At 41.6% G+C, this 17947-nt stretch overlaps 1 protein-coding gene across 3 annotated transcripts in view; it reads right to left on the bottom strand.

The window, feature by feature from the left end:
* Positions 1 to 458: 458 nt before the first annotated feature.
* TCAF2 (TRPM8 channel-associated factor 2) overlaps positions 459 to 17947 on the bottom strand; it is a 27436-nt gene continuing 9947 nt past the window's right edge. For 2 of the 3 annotated variants that reach the window (XM_011941392.1, XM_011941391.1), the window contains exons 3-7: positions 7372 to 8363; positions 6628 to 6725; positions 4913 to 5126; positions 4334 to 4573; positions 2816 to 3422 (exon numbers count right to left, since the gene is read on the bottom strand). In XM_011941392.1, the coding sequence (XP_011796782.1) occupies positions 3052 to 3422; positions 4334 to 4573; positions 4913 to 5126; positions 6628 to 6725; positions 7372 to 8363 (1915 nt within the window). In that variant the 3' untranslated portion in view covers positions 2816 to 3051. Of the gene's footprint in view, positions 906 to 2815; positions 3423 to 4333; positions 4574 to 4912; positions 5127 to 6627; positions 6726 to 7371; positions 8364 to 17947 lie in introns of those variants that run through there. The other variant, XM_011941390.1, reaches the window with a different exon arrangement.

Raw genomic sequence — 17947 nt, forward strand, 5'->3', positions numbered from 1 at the left:
TTTATTGATGATTCAACTAACTTACACTGATATCCTTGGGAGTAAATGTGGTCTGGAAAATAGATTTTTAGGGTCATTGCTTGAATGGGATTATATAATCATATAAATGCCCAATATTTTTTTTGTTATAACTCCCCTGTCTGATACAATAGTTCACACTGAACTGAATCTTCCCATATGTAACTTTACTAATTCAAACTTGAATAGTCCTCGTAGCACCAAAGCCGGTTTAGGGCTCTCTCCACTATTCCAGTGTGTCTCGCTTGCTATATGAAAACTTCTTAAAGCATAATAAATTAGAAGCCTTGTTCAGGGACGGCAGGGATGAGAACGGGATATCAGGTTGTTATGGGAACCCATGGTCTTTAGAAGCCTCAGGATGGCAGGATGAAAGATCCTCTCCGGGAGACTAAGAGGTGAGATGAATCTCTTGGGGAAAGCAATAGTGTAAGCAGAAAAACAATAAAAAGAAGCAGAAGGCACCTTTTTCAGAAAGGGGTTCCATTTTTTCTTATGACCTTGGCCACCATCTAGCGGTCAGGCTTGGAAGCGGGATCCAGGCTCCAGATACTGAGCACACATGGCCAAAGCCTCATGGTGGAGTTGCCCGCGTGACCCTGCTTTTTCTCTCCCGCCTTGCGGGGTATCCTTCACTCCTTGGCACGGAGGTATACTTGCATGGGGTTTTCCTGCCACTCTGGTAGGGAGGCCAGGCTGTCAGCCACCTCCTTCTGGACAGGCCAGCCCCAGGCCTCAAAGAAGGGAACCAGGTTCTTCTTCACTTTCTCAGAGAACTTCTTTACCCATAGGTTCATCCTGCCAGTGTTGTCTTTGGGGAGATGAGAGAGGGTCTGGTACTCAGCAAAGAGCTGGGTGAATGGCTCCCACCCGAAGGCCTCTTGGAGCTGAAAAGGGAAAGAAGGAACAGAATGAGGTGTCAAGTTTGCAAAAGTGATGTGACATGTGCGTTCTTAAATATATTTCATTCACATGATCACCTCCCCTCAATCGTTACCTTCATCCTGGGTATGTGTCCCTATCTCCCCACTCTACCCCTGCACAATAATGCAATTTCGTTGCTCATTCCACCTCTCAGCCACAAAACACCACCCCCTGAATCGAGTGGGGGTGCTCAGGGGAAACCTAATGTCTGAATAGAGGTAAACACTCAATAAATGTCCACTATTAGTATCTTTAACTTAAAAAATTGTCTTCCCAGATCTCAAGTGTTTTCCTCAGCATCAAGACAGGTTTGGACCTGACTGAGATGAGAAACCCTCACCTCCTACATATTTGGCCTAATGAGATTCTAAAAAAGCTGCAAATCTCGAATACTATACTTTCCAGGTATGATACTAATCCTTATTTTTTAAATAACCATCTTGGACCTGTGACTATCTGCAGTGATACAAAATTGCTCTGTAGAACACTGCATTTAGGGCAGAAAAAGAAAAAACTCCAGCCTGTCTTGAGGGGCTACAAATGAGAGTGGCTCATACTTCTTAAGGGGCAGCCCTCCGGACAGCCCTTGGCAGAAGGCCCCTGTTCACTAAGATTATACAAATTTCCAGTTAGCAGGGATCTGGGGTTTCCATCTCCACTCTCCCTTTAATAGATGAGCATTCTCTGACTCTAGCTTGTAAAAGCGCAAGGATAGATAACACCATCGAAGTCTAGCCTCCCTCAGAGTCTCACTGCTGTACCCTTATTATTGCTCATCTGTTCTTTACTGGCTTGCTCTTTGACACTTATTAATGAATACATCAATAAATTAAGCATTTAATAAACATACAACATGTATTAGACATCCAGACCCTGCCAGCTACTGTGCTAGGCAAACATGATTAAGAGCTCTTGTCCTTCTAGAGAACACTGGCCAAAGGGAGAAACACATGTAGATAAACACATTACTGAAAATGTTGGTTTATCAAGGAGGCGATGTCCAGGAGAGAAGGGGACAACAGAGCTGAATTTGGACAGGTGACTTGACAGCTAATGGACAAGATGTTCCAGCATGAGTCAGCAGCAGGAAGCAAACAAGGGGAGGCACAGAAGCCAAAACAGCAAGATGTGTCCGTAAGCATAAGCAGGTTGGCATGCCGAGGGTAAATGTGGAGGGGAGAGCAGGAGATGTAGCTAGAGGCGCTGGTGGTGCTGGTCATGAAGGGCCTCCTATGCCCTGCTAATGAGCTTTGACTTTTCCCTATATGTGCTAGAGAACACTGTAAGCATTTTATTGACAGAGTATTCAGATTATTTTGGAAGGAGTGTAAGGAAGATGAATCATAGAGGATTGAGGCAAGATGCTAGGACAATTTAGAAGGCTACTGGAATGCACTGAGGGAAGGCTAACGAGGCCTGAGCTAAGGCAGCAGCAGCACGGATGCTGGGGAGAAGCCCTGTAGCAGGAAGAGGAGTTAGAAGGTGCCTGTTTGTCTTGAGGCCAAGTCCCAGACTTGGTCTCTCTAGAGCTATTGAGAAATGATATTCAGGGCTCCACAGTGAGTAGATAGCAGAATAGGACAGAATCAGGGCTTAAATTTACAGTTTAGGAGCAACCTACCATTGTGGTCAATGGTCCTATATACCCCCAGACTGGCTATCTAAGGATATGGAAATGAATGCAGTACAAAGTTACCTCATTAACTGGGACTGTCTCACATTCACTCTTCACAAAATTAGTGAAAGGCACAAAAAACTAAGAGAGGGTATGGCAATGCGAAAGCCTGGGGCTTGTCATTAGGTCCTGATTTTAAGTTCTAGGTACTTCACTTAAATGGGGGATACTGGACAGGTTGCTTAAACTCTTTAACTTATGCTATATTTCTATTTTTTCATAATATTTTTCATTTCCTCGTACATCGCAAAATCAGAAGGTAAATGAGCCAGGTGTTATTTTCTCTGTCTTAGAGGGGTATAACCCAAGAAGCACTGCCATGCGGCCCAGTCCATCTCATTTCCAGGGGAGGTGGTGGTCCCTGGACCTAGTGGGGTGGTAAAGGAGCTGGAGAGCTACTGAGATCCAGGTCACTACATAACTGAAGGGTCTGGTCATCCCCTTCTCCCAGAATTTCTGCTCAGTACCTGTAGATATGTTTCCAGGGCTGTCCACACATTCCAGTCACACAGAGGGGCTCCCTTTCCCAGGTGGGCCTTGATCCTCTTCTCTCGCTCTGGAGGGCTCAGAGCCTCGTGGGCCTGAGCCCTGGGGATCCCTAGGACTGTTTCATGCACGTAGACTGACCAAAGGTTGCAGGTGGCCTCAGTAGTGTGCGGGGGGAACTCCCATCCATGCCGCTGTTGGTTGTGGCCCAGCTCATGGATGGGGCCCCACACACCCCTGCTCCTCATGTCCATCTCGTTGATGATCTCCTTCACAGACTCCAGGTGGCACATGATGGGGTATCCTGAATGCATCCAGCCTGGGAATACAGAAGGAAGAGATGAGCATTGAGGAGGGTCTGCCCAAACTATCTCCTTCATTCTTCTCTATTATGGGACTTTTCTTCACCATCCTGGTTATCCCCAATAATTGCAGAATCTCTGTGATGATTGGAAAGCAAATAGCTTTCTCCTACTTGGTCAGGAACTGAATAGTACCTAATCCCCTTCTTAGCCTCTCACACCTGAGTTGTGGCCTCCTCCTCACTCTGGCCCCGGAGAATATGGTTACACTTTACATAGTCATTCTTGCTGTAATTCGACACCTCCATTTTGTGTGTGGGAGTGTCCTTTACATGTCAGTCTGATATATGATGTCCTATGACTGGATCTGAGATCCTTGAGGGCTAGAACAGTGTCATTCTTTCTTCCTCATGTATACTACTTTTGTCCAAATTTACACTCTATGATAGAGGTAATTTTTGTCCTTATTTGAAGCTATGAAATTTGAGGTACAAAGAACTTTCCCCATGTGGGATCCCGAGTTCCTTATTTCTCTTCCTATGCACCGCTTTCTTTCTAATCACTCAGTACTTACCATAAACCTCCTTACGTATTTCCTCTTTTCATTTCCAACTTGGCTTATGTTTGAAGAAAATAGTTGATTTTCTATGCTGTCCTTGAAATAACTCTGGTTGCCATCTATGAATTCGCAGTACAACTTTTTCTGAGATTGTTCTACCATCTGGTGAAATCTCACCTTGTAGATACCAATAATTTGTTTTTTTCACATGTAAACATTCTTTCATCCCCATTGTGGTCAATGTCTTTTATATATTTTTCCCTTGCTTTACTAATAAAATTATGCTTACACATCTTGGACGTTCATAAAAGGCAAAGTAATAGATTACATGGTTTCCACTGACTAGGAGGATTCCCTGGGAGCACCCACCAGCTGAGATCTGCACATCAGCCACAATTCTCTCGGGACGGCGGAGAGGGAAGGGTTCAGCCGCCAGCCTGGCCACAGCCTCCATCATCTCATCCCAGAGGCGGAGCACAGGCTCGGGGTCCTTCAGGGCCTGGAGGTTTGTGGTTGGCACTGTCAGGATGATGTTGTCTGTGGCCAGCTCTCCCCAGGGAGCCGGGTCCTCCTGCATCTGCTTCTTCCACTCTTCTAGTGATGTCTTACCTGAGAATAAATATCATGGAACCTACCATACCCATTTCCCCAACTTCCCTTGAGTTGAAAAATACCACCTGAACTCTGGAAGAACATTGCAATAATGAACCACTATCCCAGGGGTCTATAGGCTATAAAGTGAAGAAAATGCTTCCTGACTCTTCTCTTTGTCTGCTCTGAAGTATCCATAGACACAGGGTATTCCATATCTCCTTCCTCCACGTTCTCCCCCAACACTTCTTCCTCTTTCTCTCCACCAAACCTTATTTCTCTCCCATTTAGCAACCATCCCACAGTTTCCATGGCATCTGCCACTCTTCCTCCTCCCTAAATGTTCATTCCACTTACCCAGCTTATAGTATGGGGCAGGCACAGCCCCCCTGATAGTGACAGACACAGGGCCTAGTTGGCTGCCCTTGGGCACGATGACGTAGAGAAGGCCGCCCCAGAGGCAGGAGACTGACCGTTCAGTCCTGTCCATACAGCATTGATGAGTCACCACGGGGGCTCGAGATAGCTTCCTGGCCTTGGTTAGGTCATCGGTGTGGCAGCCAATCTGTACCTGGACAGGTGATTCCACCAAGTGATGGAGGAATTAGAATCCTTGTGATGTGCGTGTGAGGCTGTTTAGATGGAAGATATTAGACAAACATGCCCATGAAACCCCAGCTTCCCTTATCTATGTGCTAGGCATGGAAACTTCTCAATTTTAGCAGTCCAAAGTTATCTGGACTTCAAAGCATGTAAAATCATTTTTCCAAGGATTTAAACAGCTCCACCATAAATCTTCACCTGACATGAATTGGTGGGAGACCAGGCTGATCCTGGCAAAGGTCTTCTGTCTTTCTGCCAGGCAAAATCCTGGGCTCTTCTAACAGGACCTAAGCCAGTCTGGTGATGCTGATGTTGGGGATGGGCTGGGGGACTGTGCTGTGTCCTCTGTGAACACACAGGAGGCCCATCCAGAGTGAATGAGGTTGATTCTGTCTTCCCCTTTGTCCAGAGCTTCCCTTTCTGGCTGCCAGATGGGTGGAGATCTGTTTTGTCTGGAGTCCTGGAGTTGCTTTTCTTAGGTTTGATATAAGCAAGCTCCAGAAAGAATGTTGACAGAAAAGAGGCCCTAGCTGTGGTAGGAAGTGGCCCTCAGAGTCAAGGAGGCCAAATGAATTTAAATTCTGCATGTAGGGCATATTTTGGGGAGTGATGGGATTTTCACACCCTTCAGATGTCAAGATAAAGAGATAAAACCACAGCACTTTGGGAGGCCGAGGTGGGTGGATCACAAGGTCAGGAGATCGAGACCACAGTGAAACCCCGTCTCTACTAAAAATAAAAAAATTAGCTGGGCGCAGTGGCGGGCGCCTGTAGTCCCAGCTACTCCAGAGGCTGAGGCAGGAGAATGGCGTGAACCCAGAAGGCGGAGCTTGCAGTGAGCCGAGATCGTGCCACTGCACTCCAGCCTGGGCGACAGAGCGAGGCTCCGTCTCAAAAAAAAAAAAAAAGAGATAATACCAGGGTTTGTGCAGAATGAGCTTGCTGACACCCAGCCCAAATTTCTACCACATGTTTCATACTAACTCCCTCTGAATTTGCACGTGGGACCCATGAGGAGGCACCAAGGGGTAACTGCCCACACCCGAGGATTCCCAGCCCTTCCTTTTCCTTCTGTCAGTCACCTACTAATCACATCATCCACTCCCTAAACCTTTTCTAATAAAGTAACTCTTTAAGTACAATGGGACGGATTTGAGCTGGGCTCCTGTCTCCTTATTAGTCCAATTGCAATAAAATGCTTTTTGTTTTAATGAAAAATTCAAGTGTCATAGTTTTGGCTTCAGTCCATTCTGCAGTGAGCTTCTTTTGCTTGATAATACTAGGCACTTCAGTCACTCACTTAGATGGCCTAAAATTTAGCTGCTTCATCTGTAAAATCTGTAAAATGGGCAGAATAATGCATCTCTGTACTCCTGGCAGCATTGCCATGAGCTGGAACTAGATAGTGGATGAGAATGACACAGCTCTAGGGTTTTGAGGGGTGGCAGATGTGGGTGTTCAGACCTTACCCATAGGCCAGCAGAGGCAGCAACTTCAGACAGTGAGACTTCTGCATTTTGTCCTTCCAGGAGGTAGAGCCCGGTACTTACCCAGCAATCACTGTTGCCTGACAAAAGTCATAGAGAAAGCTCAGTTCTTCCTTCCTATGTGACTCTATCTCCACTTAGGGCCTCCCAGCCTCTCCCAGTGGTACAGCTTCTCCCCTGTGTATCTCAAGTCATCCACACTTCTTCTTAGACTCATCCCTCCTAAACCTTAAGCAGAGTCCCAGCCCACATCTTCTTGAAAGTACCTGATAAAGAATGGAGTCTGCTGGGCCCAGTGGCTCATGCTTGTAATCCCAGCACTTTGGGAGGCCGAGGCAGGTGGATCACCTGAGGTCAGGAATTCCAGACCAGCCTTACCATTATGCATTTATGCTATTTCTCTTACTGCTTATGAAACCCCATCTCTACTAAAAGTACAAAAATTAGACGGGCCTGGTGGTGTGTGCCTGTAGTCCCAGTGACTCAGGAGGCTGAGAGAGGAGAATTGCTTAAACCCAGGAGGTGCAGGTTGCATGAGCCGAGATCGCACCACTGCACTCCAGCCTGGGTGACAGAGTGAGACTCCGTCTCAAAAAAAAAAAAAAAAAGAAAAGAATGAGGTCAATCTTCCTGAAGGTAAGTACTTGCAATGTCCTGTGTAGTGTCAGCCAATCCCACTTTCCCCTATGTCTTTAATGTTCTGGGCATTCTCTCCTGTTTTCTTACCTGGGTTGATTCCGTCAATCTCCACAGTGATGGGGTGTTTTGAGGGGTACAAACTAGAGGAGCAGGTCCAGGTACCAAGCCCCTGGGCCAGCTGGGAGCAGTCAGTTCCAGAGTGAGCCAGCCCAGTGGCCAGGGAGAGCATGGCAGCCTCATAGGAGTCACTGGCAACTGGATTTTCCCGGCTCACAGCTGGGAGGCCCGACCCTCGTAGCATCTTCCTCAGGAGCCTGTGCAGGGATACGTAAGCAGGGATCCCCTCCGCAGGAATCTGCAGGAAGGCTGCACCATCAACTCTCAACTTTGCCAGACAGCTCTTTTCCAAGTTCCCATTCTCGTGGTTCAGGATAGCCTGGAATTCAGAGAGCGCCTTGCGGAAGTGGTAGCTTCTCATCTCAGGGGTGGGAACGGGGAAACAGCCTGCTTTGAGAGTCTGAGGCAGGATGCTGAGGCCAAAGCAGTTGAGGATGACGTTACCAGGGAAGCCAGCCAAGGGGCAGTGGCCAGGGTTCTGGGAGGCCCACCACCAGGCCTGGCCCCCAATCAGCAGCCCCCCACCCTCGGCCACAAACTCCTGCAGCTGCTTTGCCTCCTTGTCACTGTACGCCTTGCAGCAGTAGACACACAAGTTACTGTTCAGATGGGGCTCCAGGCTGCATTGCAGGCCATGTTCCGATAGGAGGGGACACAGATCTTTTAGATTTGTGTTCACCCCAACTTTGCCTGTCTGGCCTCTGGCCAGCCAGCGCACCGCATTGAGCAAGAAGGACCCCATCTTGGGAGCACACAGCAGGCACTCATGGGCAGCCAGGACCACACGGCCCCGGCCATAGTGAGCAGCTGCCAGGAAGCAGTTGAGTGAGGCATCCAGCCCCAGAGGGAAGGCCAGGGCTCCATGCACCAGCAGCTGTGAGGGGACTCCCCCTGTCCTGATGTCCAGCTCTGAGATCCCCTCCAGGAGCTGCTGCTGGTCCTGCCTGATATCCTCCCCACACCTGGAAGAGACAGGAGAAACAATGAGTCTACAGTCAGTTAATGAGCTACTGAATCAAACTCATTGAATAGAGAAATCTATGTGCAGGTAGGAAGATTGCATTGTTCATGTCAATCTTCACATTCTTACTAATATTAGGATTTTAGCATGTTAACATCATTTATTTTTATCATGTTTAAGGCATATTTTCTCACTTTTTTTTTTTTTGTTTTACAACTGATGGCATATTATCATTTAATTGGCAATGTTTGGTCTTTTTTTTTCTTTCTTTTTTTTTTGAGATGGAGTCTTGCTCTGTCACCAGAAGGTGCAATGGCACCATCTCAGCTCACTGCAACCTCTGCCTCCCGGGGTCAGGCAATTCTCCTGCCTCAGCCTCCTAAGAAGCTGGGACTATAGGCGCATGCCACCACACCCAGCTAATTTTTGTATTTTTAATAGAGACAGGGTTTCACAGTGTTGGCCAGGATGGTCTCAATCTCATGACCTTGTGAGCCCGCCTTGGCATTCCAAAGTGCTGGGATTACAGGCGTGAGCCACCACGCCCAGCCTGGTCTTTCTCAGTGATACATAAAATAATGGCATTTTTCACAATCAATGTTGTCATAGATTTCAGGAAACGCTATAGAGGTAGTACCCTTACTTGTATATCTTAAAATCCACATTTTCTAAATGAACACCTCCAGGAATTCCTCCTATTTAGTCAACTAACTGTTGAATATTGTGGCTTCAGTTTCTTGACTTTTAAAATAATTAAACATATAAACTAATTAAGTTAGAAAAATTAGTTTATTGTGTCCAGAGAAAGTAGTACTGCTTATGAATTACTCGAACTAACTTTCTGCAAAGGAAGATTGCAAAAACACCAAATTTGGACTCTCCATAGGGTAGTTCTGATCTAGGAACACATCAGAAGTAAATTGTTTAACACTACACTTGAAGATTTATACAAACACACACTGTTTTTAAAAATTCACTTAGATCTGGTTAGAGTATTCACTTCTTTTTATTAAGGAATGGTCAAAATGTAATGAATCAAGAAAAGGTTTTGTATTTCAAGAATTTTTAAAAACAATTTGTATATGCTGTAAATGTCAAGCAACAGGAGGTTGGTTACATAAATTATGGTTAACAATAGATTGCAAACCATATTGTGATTAAAATAATTATCAGATAATTTGAAAAATGCTTAATGGAAAAACTTTTAAGATTAGATTCCAGGATACCATGCTCTAAATAAGCCAAATTTTGGGGAAAAAAATAAAAAACCATAAAACCAGACATTGAAGCAGAACCTAAAGCATATTTATCAAAATATCTTTGTTAAAAAAAAAGTCTTCAGTGGTCGTCTTGGCTGGTGGGATTTTAGGTCCTTTTAATTATCTTATAAAACTTTATTGTCTCAAATTTTAAAATTAACACCTATTTCTCTTATAATTAAACATTAAATGTTATATTTTTTAAAAGTATAGTTAATTTATTCTGGTAGTAAAACATTATTGAAAATTGTAACTCTTGTTCAGATTCTCTTTCTTTTCAGCATGAAAATGAGGAGATGGCATGTCTTAGTTTTGCCATCCCATTTTCAGGCTGACATGGTAAATGTCATATCAGGTATCAGTTCTGCCTGTGGCTTTTTGTTACCTGTTGGAACTCAAGATAATTTGGGAAGTTAATGACATTGAACTACAAGATTTAATAATAAAACATTCCACTCTAAGTATGCTTAGCGTCTTCTTACAGGCACCTGGCAAAGTCTCAGCTAATGGCAGTAAACCTTCAATATGGACAGCTGCAGTTACCTGCAGATATCCTCTCCACAGCTAATTGAAATGATTGCATACATTCATCCACATGCCCACACACACATACAAACCACAGTAGCATTGGGAATCTAGGAAGTGACCAGAATGGGTGACAAAAGTTGCAACAACCACATAGAATTAAAGAAAAAAACCCAAGAACTTCTTAGCATAAAGGCAGCAGCATAAATAAAGTTAAAGAAGGTGAGATCATTGAGAGAAAAATATTTGCAACAGATTGAACAGATACAAAATTAGAATCCAGAATATATGAGTAATTTCTAAGAATAAACAGAAAAGCAAAAAAACTGAAAATAGTTTTAAACTATATTCTCAAACAGCTCATGAAAGATGAAATCCAAGTGAAATATCCAACATTTGAAAAGATATAATCATGTAAATGCAAATTATATACGATAACGTTTTTTATCCAGAAAATTAGTGAAAGTTTCAAAAGCTAACAATATTAAGTGCTGGCAAGAGTGTGGAGAAAAATAATCTTTCATAAAATCTGGAGATCAATTTGGCAGTATCCAATAACATTAAAAATAGTAATAGCCTATAGTAGTATACACGGAGGCAGTACTAGGAAGTTCATTGCAAATTGTTGGCAATAGTGAAAAAGTATGAAGAAGTTAAATATTCACTAACATGAATGCAAATAAAAATTGGCATTTACTCATACGATGGATTACTGTTTACCAGTCAATAAGAATAGGTCCACCTATATTAATTACCAAGGGAAGATGTTCAAAACATTTGCTGAGTAAAACAATTTCAAAAATAGCAGAACTTGGTGATGCTACTTATGGAAGACCAATATAAAGCAAAGTAAACATACGTCAGTATATGTCCAAAATGTCAGGGAACAACCACAGTAAACTGATAAGAGTTTTTCTATTGGATTGTGGGATAGACAGAAAGGACTAACATTGAAAGAGATGATCAAAAGGGCTTTTGCCTCAATAATTTATTTCTTCAAATAAGGGGAATGTACAATTATATTTCTCAGGTAATTCCAAATTAAATATAAAATGTTAAGATAACTGCTCCAAAAATAGAAGTAAAATGTATAATCTACAAATGTGTTGAGGAAATTTAAGAAATGGATAAAACTTAGTAGTAAGCAAGGAAAAATGTAAAAAGAAATAAAGCATAAAAATAGAAAATAAAATTAAAAGGGGGTAAGAGCAAGAAATACATTTGAATCATCACAGTATATATGAATGTATTGAATTTCTATTTGATAGAGGCTGTTAGATTAGTTTAAAAACATCTGGATATAAGTTGCTTATAAAAGACACCCTTGAAACTAAGTGACATAAAAGCATTGAAAATGACAAAATCAACAAAGTTTTATTTCAAAAAATACAAAAACAAAAAAGCAGACATGCCAGCATTACTAAGGGATGCAATAATTTCAAAGAGGAAAAATTAAAAATGAACATTTTCTATGGATAAAAGTTATATTCTAACAAAAATAAAATTTTTATTAATTTTTATGTCCTGCAAAAACACAATACTGAAAGCAAGAACTGCTACAAAGAAAATAAAAATATGAATTGACATTACATTTGGAGATGGTAATGTATTCTCAGCATCCATTGGGAAAAAAAAAAGGATAGAGATGATTTGATCAGAATGACTTACAAGCTTACTTACAGCCAGAAGACAATTGTCCTGCATGCTGAGGACAAGAAAACGAGACCCTAAAAGGTTGTGGTCTGCTAAGTTGTTGCATAAATATAAAGTAAAAAGGCGGACGTTCTCCAACATGATACATTAACTAAAAAATCAATGCGCAGAGCACACACACACATAGATAAGCATCTGAGATGATCTATATCAAACTTTTAGGATTGGCTACCTCGGTCCAGAGGCATGAGACTGGAGCTGGTGGTGTGGGGAGGAGGATGAGTTGCCATTTTCCTCTCTATATTTCTGTATTGGTGCGCATTTTTTCACAATAAATTTGAATTCCTTTTGAAATATTTTCATAAAGAGGCATTTCTTAAAAAGAAAAATAAAGAAAGAAAGGAAACGAGGAAAGAAGGAAGGAAGGGGATGACAGAGGGAGGGAGGGGAAGGGAGATGGAAAGTGGGGAGGGAGGGAGGGAAAAGTGAGTAAGCATAGCAGTTAGGATATCAGGTAAATTTCAACAGATGATTTGACAGTATCCTAAGGGCAATATTAATGATCTCAGACAGCTAGTTACCAATATTAAATCTTGTATAATATCTGTTTATAATGTTTAAGTGTGGAAAACAATGAAAGTAGCTGCTATTTAATGAGGTTTAAGATATGCTAGGCATTTAATATATGTATTATCTCTTTCAATCATTATAATAAACTTGAAAGTTACTATTCTCACTTTAAAGATGGAGTTTGGAAAAGCTAGGCAATTTTCTCCATGTTTCTTAGCTAATAACTGGCAGGGACAGGAAGCAAACCTGACAGAGCAGGAGCACATCTCAGACACACACCACTAATTTACGTTCCAGCTCCCTTTGTAGCCCCATGCATTTCAAGGAAATCACTTCTCTTTTAACTACAAGCAGCCAGAAAGAGCAGACAGTAAAACACAGATAAGACAGCTCTGGCACAGAGGGAGGAGGTGGCAAAGTCTCTTGGGTAACTGCCCAACTTCATCCTCACACAATGGGCCCCAGTTAAACAGTGGGCCTTAATAAGCACATTCCTTTCCCTTTGGGTGCACTGTCAGGGAAGCTAAAAGATAAGAAGCTAAAAGTAGGGTATGCCTGCATTTGCAGAAAGAGTTATGGGAACAGAGACACAACTCTCCCTCCCAGATAAGCACAACAAAGAGACAAAGAAGCAGTCGAAGTCTCTGATAAACTCTCCCACCCTGAATCCTTAAAAACTGTTAGTCTGTAAGGGAGTGTGCCTCTGACCTAACTTGGCCAGAAGCCCCTCTCATGTTTGTTTTCTTTAAATTAAACCTGTCCTTGACTGTCAAGCCATCTATCATGTTTCTTATCTATTTCTTTAATTTTTACTAAACCCAGGCTGGCTTTCTTCCAAAGCCACTGATGTCTACACACCAGAACTCTGTCACTCAATTACTGAGGCTTTGACGGAACCTACATCTGGGTACATGGTTATCAACAGGTATATGTTGTGCAAAGGAAGCTTTACAGGATGTGAAGGTGCGAATAATACTGTGTTTAAGAAAGGAAAAGCATGTGTTACTTCAGAGCTGGAAATGCAGGGGAAGCCACTGAGGATGAAAAGAAAGGGATATGATGGTATGGTTAGGAATTGTTCACAAACCACACCTGAGCAGACAGGAAACATGGGCGATAGGTTTCTGAATGTCAATTAAAAAACTGCCAAATTAGGAAGGTACTGCACTGAATAAAACAGTAAGTGTGAAGTGCGCTGCTGTCATTTTCACCATATTGAAGGTAAAACATCTAACAATTTATATATTTTTTCTTGAACATAAAAGTAATGAAGTCTACTGGTAGTAATCAAATATATCTTCACTTAGCTTGTTTTGTTTTTCTGTTCAGATTGTATAGGATGTAAAAATACTCTTCTGGATTTATTTCACTCTCTGATAAATACAAACAGGACAGAAATACTAGAATCTAGAAATGATGTTTTCTTAGGATCTGTAACATCAAGAAAAGGACTAGAGAGAACTATGTTGATCAGATGCTGTAAAAAACATTTTGAAGACCTGCAGCCCCTAACACTTGAGTATCTTTATTTGTATTTTTAATTCCTTAAATACAGATAAACCATAGTAAATAACACAACTTTAAAAACTGTCTTCATCATCACTGAACAATATGGGCATAGATGATCAGAGAGGTGCCTTGAAATTGTAAATGTATTTTTTTCTTTTATTTTAAGCTGGTGAATACAGGGTAAAATCTCTTTAGGTCTCAATCATGCCTATTAGACACGCAATTTTATTTAACCTATTTAACCTGTCAGATTTAAGAAAATAATTTGGAAAACTCACTTTTGTAACAAATTGCAGGTACATAAATTACTCACTTGGAATAGTCAGAATACAGATGTATTTTGACTGTGAGCACAGATATATCCATATTTATACGTCATACCAAAACCCTGCTTAAACATACAAACATTCCTATGAATGTCATAATGTTTACTCTTTCTCCTGGTTTAATAAACTACATTTCCAATATTATTGGAAGATTATTGTTAGAACTGAAGGAGATAATATAGGGTTGAGCAGCTCTTATGGAAAATGCTTGGGACCAAGCACTAGTGTTTCAGATTTTGATTTTTTTCAGGTTGTGGAATATTTGCATACACATAAGGAGATACCTTGGTGATGGGACCCAACTCTAAACACAAAATTCATTTATGTTTCCTATATACCTTTACACAGAGCCTAAAGGTAATTTATAAAATATTTTAAGTAAGTTTGTGCATGAAACAAAGTTTGTGTACATTGAACCATCAGAAAGCAAAGGTGTCCCAAAAGTGGGAATTTCCACTTCTGGCATTAACATTGGTGGCACTCAAAAAGTTTTGAATTTTGGAGCATTTCAGATTTTGGATTTTTGATTAGGCCTGGTTTCCCCACTCTTAGGGGATCTAGTAAGCTACGCCCACTTCACCAAACCAGAGATGGAACTCACATGGGGAGTTTATACTTGAAAGTTTTTTTTTCTTGTCTATTCACCCAATTTGTTCATGTTTCTATGAATTAGAAAGCATTAATGATAACTATTGAATTTGTGATTTTGACTATTTTCTTTCCATTGTACATGGGAGGTTGATTGGTGTTAGGAGATACTTGATCCTGGGCCACTCATCAATCACCTGTTCTCTTTGGTCAGTGTATAGGAATATATGTCATCATCATAAAAACCTTTGATATCCACCCATTTATTAATTATTTTTCATTCATTTTGTCAAATTTGATAGAGCAATTCTGGGATCTAGCCTCATTTCACAGTTTTTACCTGGAAACTACATTCATGGATCTTGAATATAAACCTTATAAACCTCCCACACATTTATCTCTGTCTCTGAGTCAGATTCCCAGGAACCCAAGCTGAAACAAGTGGAATTTAGCAGTGCCTAGAGAAATTATGTATGAATTTCCTCCGTGACTCTGAAAGCCCATTTCCAGTGATATGGCAAAATATAATGATACACACACACACAAAGGTATGTGGTGCTTGTCATCTGGAACTCCTTGGACAAAGACTTTCTACTCTACAGGACTTTGTTGAGGACAGAGATAATAAATAATTCTCAAGAGAGTCATAAACCTAAGCCACTAGTACATATTTACAATCTTTACTTACAAAATAGTGACAGGTCCTCACTATGTTGCTCAGGCTGGAGTGCAGTGGTTATTTGCAGGTGCAATTATAGCACACTGCAGCCTTGGACTCCCAGCCTCAAGAGAGCCTCCTACCTCAGCCTCTCGAGTATGTGAGTACGTGTGCATCAGCATGCCCAGGTACATATTTAATTTTATATGGGCAGTTGCTAATATGTTTTAGAGCTTGTAGATAATACCATGTGTAAGTGTAATGAGTGGTTGGTTGGTATCTGAGGTTAACTTTTCCTCCAGACTCTTCTGTCATGGTATAAAGGTAGCAAGTGCCTTTGGATTTGCTTTTAAGTATTAAAGCAACTGCACTATCCTCCTGTTATATAAACATAGGTGTGCTCTTGGGGATAGGATGTGAGAGGAGCTTTTGTTGGTTTTTAGAGACTGCCCCATTCCTTGGCAGGCAGAGTTGGGGCAGGCCAGCAATCAGTTCTCTTAAGAAGCTCCAGGGCCTTCCAGCTGAGATTTGAAGTGGAGGAACCTGCTGGGTCAGTCCAAGCGCCTTTGACCAATATTTGTTGGCAGGAATGTTCACTGAAAACCTCTAATGGGACTTGCTCTGAAGGTGGGAAGAATCTGAGCCAGAGACTCAGACTCTAACCTTCTGAGACTCTCAAGGAATTGGTTAGCTCTGGCTCTGTTGTTGACTGAGGCTGGAAGGCTCTGGCGCAACCCCTAGCCCCATATTCCCTAGCAGGAAGCTGTCTGCAGGATTAACACTAGTATGTGAGGCTGCCTTTTCTCTTGCTATGGATTTGGATGTGTATTCATTCCTATTTTTTCATTAATTTATATAGTTTACAAATATTCATTGATCTCTAATGTTAAATACTCCAGACACTGAAAATAAAGCAGTAAATGCAACAGGCAAGATCACAGAGCTCTATATTCTGGTTGGTTAGACAGGCCCTAGCAAGAAAACAGCAGAGATAGTTATACAGAGTGATAATGTTTAAGGAATAAATGGAGAAATGTGATGAAGTGAAACTGGATGGAAAGTCCTAATTTCAGTATGGCCACTGGGGAAGACTGCTCTGAGGAGGATGTTTGAGCTTGAAACGAATTAAGAAGAATAAATTGGATTTTCAAGAGCTGAGAGAAAGCTTGATATTTTATAAAACAAGAAACCTAATGTTACATGTTGTGGTCTTTCCATTGAGGAACAGTTCTAAAATACTTCAAAGATGTGTATGGATGACATATGTTATCGCCAACCCCCCAGTACTCAACTAGAAAATATCTGAATATTTAAGCAATCTTCTATTACAGACACATGTTTCTTCCACTGTTTCACTTAACAGTGAAAATATAGGTAAAAAATATTTGGTTCATAGCCCGACTTCTCCCTGTCTCCAATGCTTCTTCCTTCACCTTTCCACAGCTGCTGATCCTGAGAGCAAAACCTCATAAACCTCCCACACATTTGTCTCTGTCTCTGAGTCAGATTCCTAGGAACCTCAGCTGCAACAAGGGGAATTTGGCAGTGCCTAGTGAAATTAGGTATGAATTTACCCCATGACTCAGAAATCCCATTTCCAATGATATCACAAAATATAAGGATGCACGTACAAAGGTATTCAGTGCAGCACATGTGTAACAGTAGAAGTACCAGAAAAATAATGCATACTGGAAACTCAAGTGCCTGTCAATAAGGGACTTATTGAATAAACAATATCATATCCATACACCATGGTATAATAGAGTATACAGTGTATCTCTATATACTATTCTGAGACCATATCCAGGAAATAATGTCAAGTGAAAAAAAGTAAGGAGGAAAAAATGTATAGAGTATGTAATTGCCTTAGCCAGTGAAGAGAAGACTACTAATATGTGTGTGTTTGTGGATATATAAACAAATCATGGAGCATTAACCATTAAAAAAAGCAGGGAAGGAAGAAGGGAATTGTTTGAAGGAAACAGGGACAGCATATAGGTTACTTAAAATTTTACTTTGGACCCAGATTACTATTTTACATAATTTTAAACAAAATTAAATTGCACAAGCAATTCCAAAATGAAATAAAATAACCAATGAATTGACATGTACATCTGTTTAGCAATATAACCACAAAGAGAGGAAGTATTGGAAGTGACTTTAAAGATAGTATTTTGACTTTACATATATATAATAAAATATATCATCGGGGCCAGGCACTGTGGCTCATGCCTGTAATCCCAGGACTTTGGGAGGCCGAGGTGGGCGGATCACGAGGTCCGGAGATCGAGATCATCCTGGCTAACATGGTGAAACCCGTCTCTATAAAATCACAAAAAACTAGCCGGGCGAGGTGGAGGGCACCTGTAGTCCCAGCTACTTGGGAGGCTGAGGCAGGAGAATGGCGTGAACCCAGGAGGCAGAGCTTGCAGTAAGCCAAGATCACGCCACTGCACTCCAGCCTGGGTGACAGAGTAAGACTCTGTCTCAAAAAAAA

This window comes from Colobus angolensis, unplaced genomic scaffold, assembly GCF_000951035.1.
Source record: "Colobus angolensis palliatus isolate OR3802 unplaced genomic scaffold, Cang.pa_1.0 Scaffold2, whole genome shotgun sequence".
Lineage (NCBI taxonomy): Eukaryota > Metazoa > Chordata > Mammalia > Primates > Cercopithecidae > Colobus > Colobus angolensis.